The following is a 13,790-nucleotide window of genomic DNA, read 5'->3' as shown; positions in this document are numbered from 1 at the left end:
ACAGCGTGGACACAGTCCCTTCAGCCCACCGTGTCCGCGACGACGAGCAATCACCGCATATTGGTACTATCCTACACACACTAGGGACATTTTACAATTATACCAAGCCAATTAACCTACAAACCTGTACGTCTTTGGAATAGGGAAACATCACCTAGTCCTTTTCTCCAGAGATGCTGACCCGATGAGTTACTCTAGCTTTTTGTGTTTACCTTTGGTTTAAACTAGCATCTGCAGTTCCTTCCTACATAATTCCTGCCGCCATTCCTTACCTGCCAGGGGACCATCTCATCAGGCACAGGAAAGCGTTCAATGTTGCTATCTGGATAGACCAAGCTGCGAGCTTTAATGTGATACTTGGGTTTCAAATCCCCCTCTTCACCAACATCTTCTTTGTTTTTAATTCTACTATCAGAAATTACTGTATAGAAAAATAAACAGCATTGAGCAACATTGTCCGTGTCGTAGTACATTTTGCACACAGTAGACCACTCAGCCCATTGATTGTGTTCATGCCAGTCAATAAGATCTCTAAGCCTAATCCCGGCTTCCAGCCTGCAGGTCACTGTCCTTCAAACACACATATCATGTTGAGGCTTTCTGTCTCCACCCCATTTATCGACACCAAACTCAACTTCCCATGGGTGAAAATAAAACTTCTCTTCTCCAATCCATCTATCTATGACTTTAAATCTCTGACATGGTTTTTGACTCATCTACAAAGTCAAATAGCTCCTTTCTATTTATTCTATCAATGTCCTTCATAATTTTATGCCCTCAATTAAGTCTTCCCTCAGACTATTTTATTGCAAAGAAGACAACCCCAGCCACCCCAAATTGACCTCTTAATTTGATTTATTGATAGATTGAATGAAACAGCATGGAAACAGCCCCTTGGGTGGGCCAAAAGCAGGCAGGTGAGACTAATGTAAATGGGGCCACTTGGTCAGCATTGGCAAGTTAAGGCAAAGGGCCTGTTTCCGTGCTGTATAATTCGATGAAACTATAGAGCACCAGAAGCTGAGAAGAGAACTAAAATATATGAATATAATTGTAAGAAGCATAGATAGAGTAGATAGTATTTTCCTCTCGTAGAAACATTAAACACTGGAGTAAGTTTAAAGGAGATTTACAAAGCAAGTTTTATTTACAGAGTGTGATAGGTGCCTGGAATGAGCTGCTGAGTTCTATGTACCGATACATACCAAGGGCTGGTGCATTTTCCCGGGAGCTAAAATCCTTGTTCATGAGAGTGTTCATGATCCAGTTCAAGGCTCGCATACTCTGAAGCATCTATAGAAGTTAAGGGGAAAGATCTTTGAACAAAGCTGCTGTTTACCAATAATAAGTAGACATTGACTGTGCTTTCTGGGGGTGGGAGTTGCTGTGATGGGCTGTCAATTTTCCAAATCGATATTTCAAAATTATACAGAAGATGGTGGAACCTGCCACCTCAACCCAACAGTGGAATTCCAAAGTGGGTTTAGTTTTTTTAGTTTATTTTAGGTTAGAGATACAGCGTGGAAACAGGCCCTTCGGCCCAGCGAGTCTGTGCCGACCGGCAATCCCCACACATTAACACTATCCTGCACACTATAGCAACAATTTACACTTATACCAAGCCAATTAACCTACAAACCTGTACGTCTTTGGAGTGTGGGAAGAAACCGAAGAGTCACGGGAAGAACGTACAAACTCTGTACAGACAGCACCCGTGGTCGGGATCGAACCCGGGTCTCTGGCGCTGAAAGCGCTGTAAGGCAGCAACTCTACCGCTGCGCCACCGTTCTGCCAGAATGGGTTGGGATGGATTTCACAGGCAGTAGGTGGGAAGGAGCTCTCCAACAGGCCTTCCTGGCCTTTTCAAAGGCATCTACAGTCAGGAGCACGGAACGTAGGGCCCAAGGACTATTTCAGACCTCTCCCCGCTATTGTGCGTGTAGCCTGGGAAATTAATATCCTCCCCTTCATTGTGGCGAAATACCTGGAAACATACAGACTCCCCCCATTACGGGGTAAGTCCAGGGTTGATACCCCAATCACCAACGAATCCCCACTGCTGACATGGTCCACATTGGGATCCAGCTGCATAGTGGAGCTGAAACACATCATGATTTTGTGTGCTGAATCGGGCAAGAGAGGCTGAATGGCCCATTCCTGCTCCAATCTTATTTCCTTTTAAAGTTGTGGCAGAGTGATGATATCCTCAGCCTCTCCTTCCAGGACACTGCCTGAAGTGGCGAGGATAGTGGGCATGATGAATGACCTTTACACCACAATCAGGTGTGTTCTTGCCCCATTGACGGTTGTGTCTCCCTGAGAACTACCTGATCCTCCAAGTGATGGATCGTCTGCTCCATCACCTCAAACTTGTTGTGCTCTCTGTTCACGTCAAGCACCTCCGCCACCATCTCCACCCTGAAAGATACAATGGGACAGAAGCTCAAGGAACTGTTGCACACTAAAGAGAGCTTGGTTTGATCCTCAGCATACTCAAGCAACATCTTGGGCCAAGATACCTGCAGGACTGAGGTGCAGTTCAAGCACGCATACTCACTTTTCCAAGGTGCACTTGACCTGCTCATTTACACTCTGGTTCTGGTTCCGTGTTTGCTTGACTAGATAATTCTCTTTAATTATATTCTCCCAGGATAATATATCAGCTTCCTCTTTCTCATCCAGCTGCTTCTCTTTAAAAACAAATGTAAAATAAGGGATGAGATATACAAGCATTTTCGGAGGGATAAGATAGACATGTATTTAGATGGGCAGGGGACAGTGAGCATGGTTTTTTGAATGTCAAGCAGTCATAGAGTCGTAGAATGGGAGATCATGTCTCACAAATCTGAATTTGAGTTTTTTGAAGATGCGACCAAAAAGGTTGATGAGGGCAGACCTGTAGACGTGTATATATGAATTTCAGCAAGGCAATTGACAAGGTTCCTTATGGTGTGCTGCTCTGGAAGGTTAGATTGCTTAGGATCCAAGGAGGCTGGATAGAAAATTGGCTTCATGGAAGGAAGCAGAGAGTGATGGTGGAAGGTTGTTTTTTGGACTGGAGGCCTGTGACTAGTGGCGTGCCTCAGGGATTGGTGTGGGGCAGATTGCTGTTTGTCAGCCATATCAATGACTTAGATGTGAACGTGCAAGGCATTTGATTTGTAAATTTGCAGATGACACTAAAGTGGGTGGTATTGTAGATAGCGAAGATGGTTGTCAAAAGTTGCATCAGGATCTTGATCAGCTAGGCTGAGGAATGGAGTTTAATACAGAGAAGTGCAAGCAGTTGCATTTTAGGAAATCAAACCTACACAGCGAATGTCTTGGGTCTGGGGAGTGTTGTGGAGCAGAGGGATATAGGAGTGCAGGTACATAGCTCCTTCAAAATGGTGTCACAAGTAGATAGGGTGGTCAAGACGGCTTTCATCAGTCAGAGTATTGAGTACAGATGTTGTGAGGCCATGTTACAGTTCTACAAGACATTGGTGAGGCCACATTTAGGTATTGTGTTCAGTTTTGGTCACCCTGTTATAAAAAAGCTGGAAGAAATGCATTGATTTACATGTATGTCGCCAGGACTTGAGGGCCTGTGTTATAGGCTAAACAGGTTAGGACTTTATTCCTTGGGGTGCAGGTGGATGAGGGATGGCCTTATAGAGAAGCTCATCAGAGGAACAAATAGGGTTAATGCACAGCCTTTTCCCCATAGTAGGGGAATCAAGAACCAGAGAGCAAAGGTGTAATATAAAAGGGGAAAGGTGTAATACCTGAGAGGCAACTTTCTTTACACCAAGGATGGCAGGTGTATGGAACGAACTGTTAGAGGAGGTAGTTGAGGCAGGTACTATCATAATGTTGTAGAAACATTAAGCAGGTGGAAGGACAGAATAGGTTTAGGGGGATATGGGCAAAACACAGGCAGATGGGAGTAATGTAGATGGGACATGTTGGTCGGCGTGTGCAAGTTGGGTCGAAGGGCCGGCTTCCCGGCTGAATGATGCTGTGACTCTAATTAAAAAACAGCAGGTCCCGGAGATACAAAATATAAACAAAAATCCTGTAAATCTGCAACATCCATGAAGAGAAACTGTGTTAACATAGCAGGTTGATGTCATTTGATCAGATGTACTATTACCTTTTTGTCGTAGTTCTGACAAAAAGTTTTCAACCTGAGACATCAAGTGTATTTCTGCCTTTTGGAAGGTCTTACTGAGCACATTAACTTCTTTATCAAGCTTATCATCCACGAACTCATTAATTTAATTGAAGATTTTTACCTTTAACAAATTCATGCTGTACATTTTCTAAGTAACTGACATTTCATAAGTCCATAACTTCTAGGAGCAGAATTAGGCCATTTGGCCTATCAAGTCGACTCTGTCATTCAATCCTGGGTGATCTATCTTTCCCTCTCGACACCTTTCTCCTGCCTTCACCCCATAACCCCTGACACTCTTACTAATCAAGAATCTGTCCATCTCCACCTTAAAAATATCCATTGGCTTGGCCTCCACGGCCGTCTATGGCATTGAATTCCACAGATTCACCACCCTCTGACTAAAGAAATTCCTTCTCATCTCCTTTCTAAAGGTACGTCCTTTTATTCTGAGGCTATGACCTCTGGTCCTAGACTCTCCCACTAGAGGAAACGTCCTCTCCACATCCACTCTATCCAGGCCTTTCACTATTTGGTAAGTTTCAATGAGGTCTCCCCTCGTCCTTCTAAACTCCAGCGACTACAGGCGACAAACGCTCATCATACGTTAACCCAATCATTTTTGGGACCATTCTCATAATCATCCTCTGGACCCTCTCCACACCAGCACATCCTTCCTCAGATATGGGGGTCACAACTGCTCACAATACTCCAAATGCTGTCTCACCATCGCCTTATAGAGCCTCAGCATAACATTCCTGTTTTTGTATTCTCGCCATCTCAATATAAATGCTGACATTGCATTTGCCTCCATTACTACCAATTCAACTTGCAAGTTAACTTTTTGAGAATCCTGCACCAGCATTCCCAAATTCCTTTGCAGCTCCAATTTCTGAATTCTCTCCCCATTTAGAAAATACAGTAGTCGATGCCTTTATTCCTATTACCAAAATGCATGCTTCCACACTTTGCTATGATGTATTCATTCCACCACTTCTCAGCCCACTCTCCCAACCTGTCCAAGTTCTTCTGCAGAGTCCCGGTTTTTTCTACACTACCTGCCACTCCACCCATCGTATCATCTGCAAACTTGGCCACAAAGCCTTCAATTCCCTCATTCAAATCATTGATATGCACCGTGAAGAGTAGCGGCCCCAGCATCGATCCCTGTGGGATACCGCTAGTCATTTGTCCAAGTAACTGCTAATTCTGCCCTGAATTGTTGTTTGTAATTATATCTCCAGCATCAAAGTTAAACTGATTGGTCTCTGATTACTGGGTTTCTCCATACACATTTTTGGGGGTCCTGAATCCATGGATATTTAAGAGATTACAGCTTAAGCCCCGAAGTCCCTCAGCAACGGGATGCATTGTATATGGACCAGGCAATATTACATGCTACTAGCCTATCCAGCACCTATGCTTTATCAATGACAGCTGCCTTTCCTTTGCATAGAACTTTGTCTTTGGTAGACTTCCCCATTCTTTCCAGCGTTGTATATGATTACCAGTGAAACGGTTAATGGAAGAAGGGACTTACTGAATTTCTTGTGTTTCCGTTTTGATTGCTTGCAAGTTGCACATTCAATTAAGACGACTATATGACTGAAGATGATAAAAGGAGGTGGTGCAGGCGGGCGGGTGTAATATTCCTCGATCAGCGAATACCTCTGGAATTTCCAGATCTTATCTGTATTGTCTTGGATCACTTGAAAGGTGTAGCTAAGACCATGGAGAGGACAGAAGTGAGTGCAGCTCTTTGCTATCTCCCAGTCTCCCAAAGTCCAAGAAACCTGGTAGACTGAAGCTCATAAGTCAAAATAAAAATGTTTTATTCCACTCAAAGTTAGTTACTGAGGTCCAACATTTATGAAATTATACAATTTTTCATAAAACAGGCCCTTTTAGTCTTTGCTGTTGTTTCTCTGTAATAAATACACCACTCTGAGCCTTATGCCCCTGTCCCACTTAGGAAACCTGAATGGAAACCTCTGGAGACTTTCGCCCCACCCAAGGTTTCCATGCGGTTCCCAGAGGTTGCAGGCAGTTGCTGGAGGTTGCAGGTAGTGGAAGCAGGTAGGGAGACTGACAAAAACCTCTGGGAACCTCCGGGAACCGTAGGGAAACCCTGGGTGGGGCGCAAAGTCTCCAGAGGTTTCCTTTCAGGTTTCCTAAGTGGGACAGGGGCATTACTCCCCAGCCACCTCCCCACTCCCAGCTACTTGTCCAATTCCTACTTTTCCACATCATTGTTCCCTTTAATATTCTCAACGAGACCTGGGTGTCATGGTACACCAGTCATTGAAAGTAGGCATGCAGGTGCAGCAGGCAGTGAAGAAAGCGAATGGTATGTTAGCATTCATAGCAAAAGGATTTGAGTATAGGAGCAGGGAGGTTTCACTGCAGTTTTACAGGGTCGAGGGTCTCGATCCGAAACATCGCCTATTCCTTCTCTCCATAGATGCTGCCTCACCAGCTGAGTTTCTCCAGCATTTTTTTCTACCTTAGATACATGGATAGGACAAGTTTAGAGGGAGATGGACCAAAAGCAGGCGTGGGATGGATTATGTTGGTCAGTGTGGGCAAGTTGGATCAAAGGGCCTGTTTCCATATTTTATGACGCTATGACCTCAATAAGATCATCCCTTAGAGAGCTGTGCTTCAGGGAATAGAGTCCCAGGCTTCTGGTCCAAAAAAACAACAATCCATCACCAACCTCTGCTTCTTTCAATAAAACCAGATCTGTGTCCAGTTAGCTAGCTTACCCAGGAGCCCATCTAATCTAACTGTCCACAGCAGTTTACCGTATGGAACCTTGCTGAAGACAATATAGACAATGTATATGGCCGTGCCCATGTCAAACCTTTGGTTACTTCTTTAAATAACTCAATCAAATCCGTAAAACACAATGTCGCATGTACAAAACCATGTTGACTATCCTGTCAACTCCTGTCTATCCAAATACATCTACATCTATATCTTAGAACATAGAAAGTACAGCACAGGAACAGGGCCTTTGGCTCACAATGTCTATGCCAAATATGATACCAAGACCATCTTTTAATCTGTCTGCATATAATCAATTTCCTGAATTTCCATGTTGCTGACCAAAAGTCTATTAAATGCCACTATCATATCTTTTTCCACAACCATCTCCTTTAAACTTTGCTCTTCTCACCTTAAAGCTCTGCTTTTTACTATTTGATATCTCCATCCTGGAAAAAAAAGTTTCTGGCTGTCTAACCCACCAATGCCTCTCATCTATCAGGTCTCCCCTCCCCTCTGCTAATCCAGAGAAAACAATCCAAACCTGTCGAACTTCTTCTTGCAGCCAACACCCAGGTATCATTCTGATAAACCTCCTCAGCAACCTAACAAAAGCTTCCACATCTTTCCTGTATTGAGGCGACCAGAACTGCCAGCAGTACTCCAAATTTGGCTTAACCAAACTTATATAGTCTTCCTCACTCTTGTACTCAATGGTCCGATTAATGAAGGCAAACATACCATATGCCTTCTTTACCACTCTATCAACTTGTATTGCCGCTTTCAGAGAGTTATGGACTTGGACCTAAGATCCCTATTTTCAATTCCATTAAAGGTCTTGCCACGAATTATATATTTTCCTATTACATTGGCCTCCCAAAGTGCAAAACCTCACACTTGCTTGGATTTAACTCCACCTGCCATTTCTCCATCTATTTCAGTATATCTGCCCATTTCTGCAGTTTATTCCTTGAAAGAGGAATATAGTATAGAAGTATAGCATAGAAGTTGGGATGTAATGTTAAAATTGTACAAGGCATTGGTGAGGCCAATTCTTGAGTATGGTGTACAATTTTGGTCGCCTAATTATAGGAAGGATGTCAACAAAATAGAGAGAGTACAGAGGAGATGTATTAGAATGTTGCCAGGGTTTCAGCAACTAAGTTACAGAGATAGGTTGAACAAGTTAGGGCTTTATTCTTTGGAGCATAGAAGGTTAAGGGGGGACTTGATAGAGGTCTTTAAAATGATGAGAGGGATAGACAGAGTTGACGTGGATAAGCTTTTCCCACTGAGAGTAGGGAAGATTCAAACAAGGGGACATGACTTGAGAATTAAGGGACAGAGGTTTAGGGGTAACATGAGAGGGAACTTCTTTACTCAGAGAGTGGTGGCTGTGTGGAATGAGCTTCCAGTGAAGGTGGCGGAGGCAGGTCCTTTTTATCATTTTTAAATAAATTGGATAGTTATATGGGCGGGAAAGGAATGGAGGGTTATGGTCGAAATGCATTTCGTTGTCTCTGTACTGTACACTGACAATGACAATTAAAATTGAATCTGAATCTGAATCTGAATCTGAGCGCGGGTAGATGGGACTAGGGGAGAATACGTGTTCGGCATGGACTAGAAGGGTCGAGATGGCCTGTTTCCGTGCTGTAATTGTCATATGGTTATATGGTTAATATAAAATCTCTTTAGAGAATCCTCAATTTAATTTGAGAGATATATCCTGCCCCCTTTTTTGTCCACCTGATTTCCTTTTTAAGTATGTTTCTCAGTCTCCTAAACTCCTTCAGGAATACACTTGACCCCAGACTCCAGGCATGTTGGCCTTTATAACAAGAGGAATCGAATATAGGAGCAAAGAGGTACTTCTGCAGTTGTACAGAGCCCTAGTGAGTCCACACCTGGAGTATTGTGTGCAGTTTTGGTCCCCTAATTTGAGGAAGGACATTCTTGCGATTGAGGGAGTGCAGCGTAGATTTACAAGGTTAATTCCCAGGATGGCGGGACTGTCATTTGCTGAGAGAATGGAGCAGCTGGGCTTGTACACTCTGGAGTTTAGAAGGATGAGAGGACATTTCATTGAAACATATAAGATTGTTAAGGGTTTGGACACGTTAGAGGCAGGAAACATGTTCCCGATGTTGGAGGAGTCCACAACCAGGGGCCATGGTTTAAGAATAAGGAATAAGCCATTTAGAATGGAGATGAGGAAACACTTTTTCTCATAGGAAGTGGTGAGTCTGTGGAATTCTCTGCCTCGGAGGGCAGTGGAAGCAGTTTCTCTTGATGCTTTCAAGAGAGAGAGAGAGAGATAGGGCTCTTAAAAATAGCGGAGCCAGGGGATATGGGGAGAAGGCAGGAACGGGGTACTGATTGGGGGTGATCTGCCATGATCACATTGAATGGCGGTGCTGGCTCGAAGGGCCGAATGGCCTACTCCTGAACCTATTGTCTATTGCCGGCCCTGTCCTTGTCCATGACTATTATAAAGCTAATAGAACGATGGTCACGGGTCCCAGAATGCTCATCCACAATCACTTCAGTCATTTGCCCATCCCAATTTCCAAAGAGTAGGTCAAGCTATGTTTTTTCACACAGCGCGTGGTGAATCTCTGGAACTCTCTGCCACAGAGGGTAGTTGAGGCTAGCTCATTGGCCATATTTACGAGGGAGTTGGAAGGGGCCCTTGTGACTAAGGGGCTAGGGGGGTAGGGAGAGAGGGCAGGTACGGGAAACTGAGTTGGGTGATCAGCCATGATCATATTGAATGGCGGTGCAGGCTCGAAGGGCCGAATGGCTTACTCCTGCACCTAATTTCTATGTTTCTATGTTTCTATACCCTTTCTCTTGTAGGGCCCTCTACATATTGCCTCAGGAAACTTTCTGAACACATCTGACAAATTCCACCCCATCCAAGTCCTTGGCACTATGACAGTGCCAATTATATTATGCAAGTTAAAGTCCCCCACAATGCCGATCCTATTGGTCTTACTAGCCCATATTTGGATCCAGTCCACAAGTCAGATTCCCTCTGAAATTAGCTCCCTTTTGCTTTGTATTTCATGCTAGATTTTTCCCCTTTAAATATCTCGCATTGCCCTTAACTCACGAGGATGTGGTCACTTACTTGAACATTGCAATGAGCAGGTTGAGCAGCAGAATGTTGGTGAAGAGCAGATATAAGCAGAGCAGAAGGATGGTTAGCCACTCGGGAAAGATGGGTTCTCCAATGCTGTTATGTTCTGCACACTTTGGCTGATAGGGATCAGTGCCATTCACGCTGCATTGATTGAGGTCAAAACCCGAATCTTTATGTAAGGGCAACAAGAGTTAGTTGACAATTCTAACCTTTGGACACAAATACAATTGCAATCACATTTTTTGCTTTCTTTTAGTTATCTTTCCCATTTTAAAACACATTTTTGCATTCTCAAAATCTGACTAAGTTACAATGATTCTCATATGAATGCAGGTGTGATTAATAAGTTCCCTGGTGATATGACCATTTTTGGGATTGTTGATAGCAAGGATATCTTTAGCTGATAGGGTGGCATTGATGACTGGTGAAATGGTCAGAGCAATGGCAGAAGGAATATAGTCCTGATAAGCATGATATGATGCGCTTTTCAGGATTATATTCTGATAAGTGCACCACTTGTAATATTATTGAGGATAAATAGAATATTTTTCCCAGGCAATGTAGAACATGGTTTAAGATGAAAGGGAAGACATTTAAAAGAGATCTGAGGGATACATATTTCACACAGAGGATGAACATCTGGAAATAGCTGATAGAGGAGCTAATAGAGCCAGATCATTTTACAATGTTTAAAAAGGCATTTGGATAGGTACTTGGATAGAAAAGGCAGAATGATCAATATTGCAGCAAATGGGATATCATCGATAGGCATCACCATCAGCATGGATAAGATGGGCCGAAAGGACCTGCTTTGTGCTGTACAATTCTGTAATACTAGGCCAACATTGAGAATCTGGAGTACCGTGTATGGTTCTGGACACCCAACAAGAGGAAGGATGCAGATGTACAGGAAAGGATACATAATAGACTCGCCGTGCTGGTGTGGTCTGTTTTGAATAGCATGTCTCAGCTGTGTGAATAGACTGTTCTGACCAAGTAATCAATATCACTCTGTGGCCGATGGCTATCCTTGCTATCAATAATACCACCAATTTTCATATCATCTGGGAACTTGCTAATCATATCTTCTACATACTTTTCAAAATCATCGTAACTTCTCCAGATTGTACTGAAAGATAAAACTGTTCCCCACAGCAGCGGTGTCTAAAATTAAAGGGTATTTGTTTAGGGGAACAAATACGGTTTAGAGGTGATCTGAGGGAGATTGCTTTTTCATGCATAGGGTAGGTGGAATCTGGAACACATTGTCTAAATGATTGGCAAGGGGCAGAAGTGGAAGTGGAAGACAGTGAGCTGGTAATGATTGTTGCCTTTAACCTAGCCATTGATATGGCGATCATGAAGTCGACAAACGGAAAGGTAGATGAGAAATGGACTACATGAAAGAGAACACAATGAAAATCAGTTATAAAGATGGTGATCCTTTTGAGACCAGGAAGTAGCAGAAATGAATCAAAGATAAAGTAGAGGATGTGGGTGAAGGGTGGTGGACTGGCAGGGATGGCCTGAATAATACTGAAATGAGAACCATTCTATATTTATCACAAAAATACAGGCATAGTTTGGACCAACGCAGGATTCCATAACCACTCTTTGGGTTTGTTAATGGAATTTATGTCATAGGAGCAGAACTAGGCAATTCGGCCCACCGAGTCTACTCCGTCATTCAATCATGGCTGATCTATTTTCTCCTCTCAAACCCATTCTCCTGGCTTCTCCCTGTAACCTTTGACACCCTTACTAATAGTCACAATGGAGTCATGGAATCATACAGTGTGGAAACAGGCCTTTCTGCCCAACTTGCCCACACCGGACGGCAGGTCACAGCTACATTAGTCCCACCTGCCCACATTTGGTCCAAATCCCTCCAAACCTGTCCTATCCAGTACCTGGCTAACTGTTTCTTAAACATTGGGATAGTCCCCCGCCTCAAATACCTCCTCTGACAGCTCATTACATACACCCACACTTTGTGTGAAAAAGTTACCCCTCAGAATCACATTAAATCTTTTCCCCTTCACCTTAAATCTATGTCCTCTGGTCCTCGATTCATCTACTCTGGGAAAGAGACTGTGTATCTAACTGATCTATTCGTTTCATGACATTATACACCTCTAAAAGATCACCCCTCATCTTTCTGTGCTCCAAGGTATAGAGTCCCTGCCTACTCAACCTCTCCCTATAGCTCAGACCCTCTAGTCCTGGCAGCTTCCTCATAAATCTTCTGCGCGCCCTTTCCAGCTTGACAACATCTTCTCTATAACATGGTGCCAAAAACTGGACACAATACTCTAAAGGCAGCCTCACCAACATCTTTTATAACTGCAACATGACCTCCCAACTCTGACTGATGAAGGCCAATGTGTCACAAGCCCTTTTGTCCACCCTATCAACCTGCACTCCTAGATCCCTCTGCTCTACAACATTCTCCAGTGCCCTATCATCCACTGTGCAGGTCCTGCCCATGTTAGACTTCCTAAAATACAACACCTCGCGTTTCTCTGTAAAAGAACGTGTCAAATCCCCGCTTTAAAAATACCCAACGTCAGCACGTTCCACTTCAGGTCACAGCCTCAGAATAAAATAAAATTTTGGGAGAGGAAGAGAAATTTCATTAATGAGTGTGGTGATTAATCTTTGAAATTCATTGCCACGGACAGAGACCGTCATTGGGTATTTTTAAAGCAGAGATTGACAGATTGTTGATTAGTAAGCACCGCCATTCACTGTGATCATGGTTGATCAGCCACACTCAGTACCCCATTCCTGCCTTTTCCCCATATCCCCTGACCGCTATATTTAAGAACTCTATCAACTCTCTCTTGAAAGCATGCAGAGAATTGGTCCCCACTGCCTTCTGAGGCAGAGAATTCCACAGATTCACAACTCTCTGCGTGAAAAAGTTTTTCCTCATCTTTGTTCTAAATGGCTTACCCCTTATTCTTAAAGTGGAATATTCTTATTCTTCATGGCCCGAATGGCCTACTTCTGCTCCTATAAACTTATGAACTTGCACTCACTTTGGTGTACTCTTGAGGTGTTTGCTTTTGGCGGGCAGGCAGTATCACCCAGTCTGTTCTATCAACTGGATGCACCAGATATAGTCATAGTCATACAGCATGCAAACTGGCCCTTCATGGAACTATGTACCTGCACTCCTAGATCCCTCTGCTCAACAACACTCCCCAGTGCCCTGCCTTTCACTGTGTAGAATCAGCTCTGATTATACTTCCCAAAATACAGCACAGTGACACAGTGGTAGAGTTGCTGCCTTACAGCGCCAGGGATCCAGATACAATCCAATCTATGGATGCTGTCTGTACAGAGTCTGTGCATTCTCCCTGTGACCATGTGTTTTTTCTCCAGGTGCTCTGGTTTCCTCCCACATCACCAAGACGTGCAGGTTTGTAAGTTAATTGGCTTCTGTAAATTGTCCTTATCGCGAAGGTTAGAACTAATGTACAGGTGATCGCTGGTTGGTGCGGACTCAGTGGGCTGAAGGGCTTGTTTCTGTGCTGTACCTCTAAACTATACTAAACCTTACACTTCTGTGCATTAAACTCCATCAATCATTCCACAGCCACCTGCCCAACCGATCAAGATCCTGCTGCAATTTTTGACAACCATCCTGACTATCTACAATACCATCCACAGATATGTTTGGGAAAATCAAGCAAACATAGGAAATTCTCCTTGTAGCAT

The 13,790-nt window shown here is 43.6% G+C and overlaps 1 protein-coding gene across 1 annotated transcript in view; it reads right to left on the bottom strand.

Annotated features, from left to right (window-relative positions):
* Positions 1 to 13,790, bottom strand: part of trpm2 (transient receptor potential cation channel, subfamily M, member 2) — a 114,542-nt gene that overhangs the window by 20,412 nt on the left and 80,340 nt on the right. The window contains exons 23-28 of the mRNA XM_055638177.1: positions 10,056 to 10,236; positions 5,697 to 5,878; positions 2,558 to 2,690; positions 2,328 to 2,418; positions 1,206 to 1,293; positions 273 to 421 (exon numbers count right to left, since the gene is read on the bottom strand). Of these exons, the coding sequence (XP_055494152.1) occupies positions 273 to 421; positions 1,206 to 1,293; positions 2,328 to 2,418; positions 2,558 to 2,690; positions 5,697 to 5,878; positions 10,056 to 10,236 (824 nt within the window). The remainder of the gene's footprint in view (positions 1 to 272; positions 422 to 1,205; positions 1,294 to 2,327; positions 2,419 to 2,557; positions 2,691 to 5,696; positions 5,879 to 10,055; positions 10,237 to 13,790) is intronic.

The sequence above is a fragment of the Leucoraja erinacea genome, chromosome 7, assembly GCF_028641065.1.
Source record: "Leucoraja erinacea ecotype New England chromosome 7, Leri_hhj_1, whole genome shotgun sequence".
Classification (NCBI taxonomy): domain Eukaryota; kingdom Metazoa; phylum Chordata; class Chondrichthyes; order Rajiformes; family Rajidae; genus Leucoraja; species Leucoraja erinaceus.
This window is presented reverse-complemented; position numbering and strand designations above follow the sequence as displayed.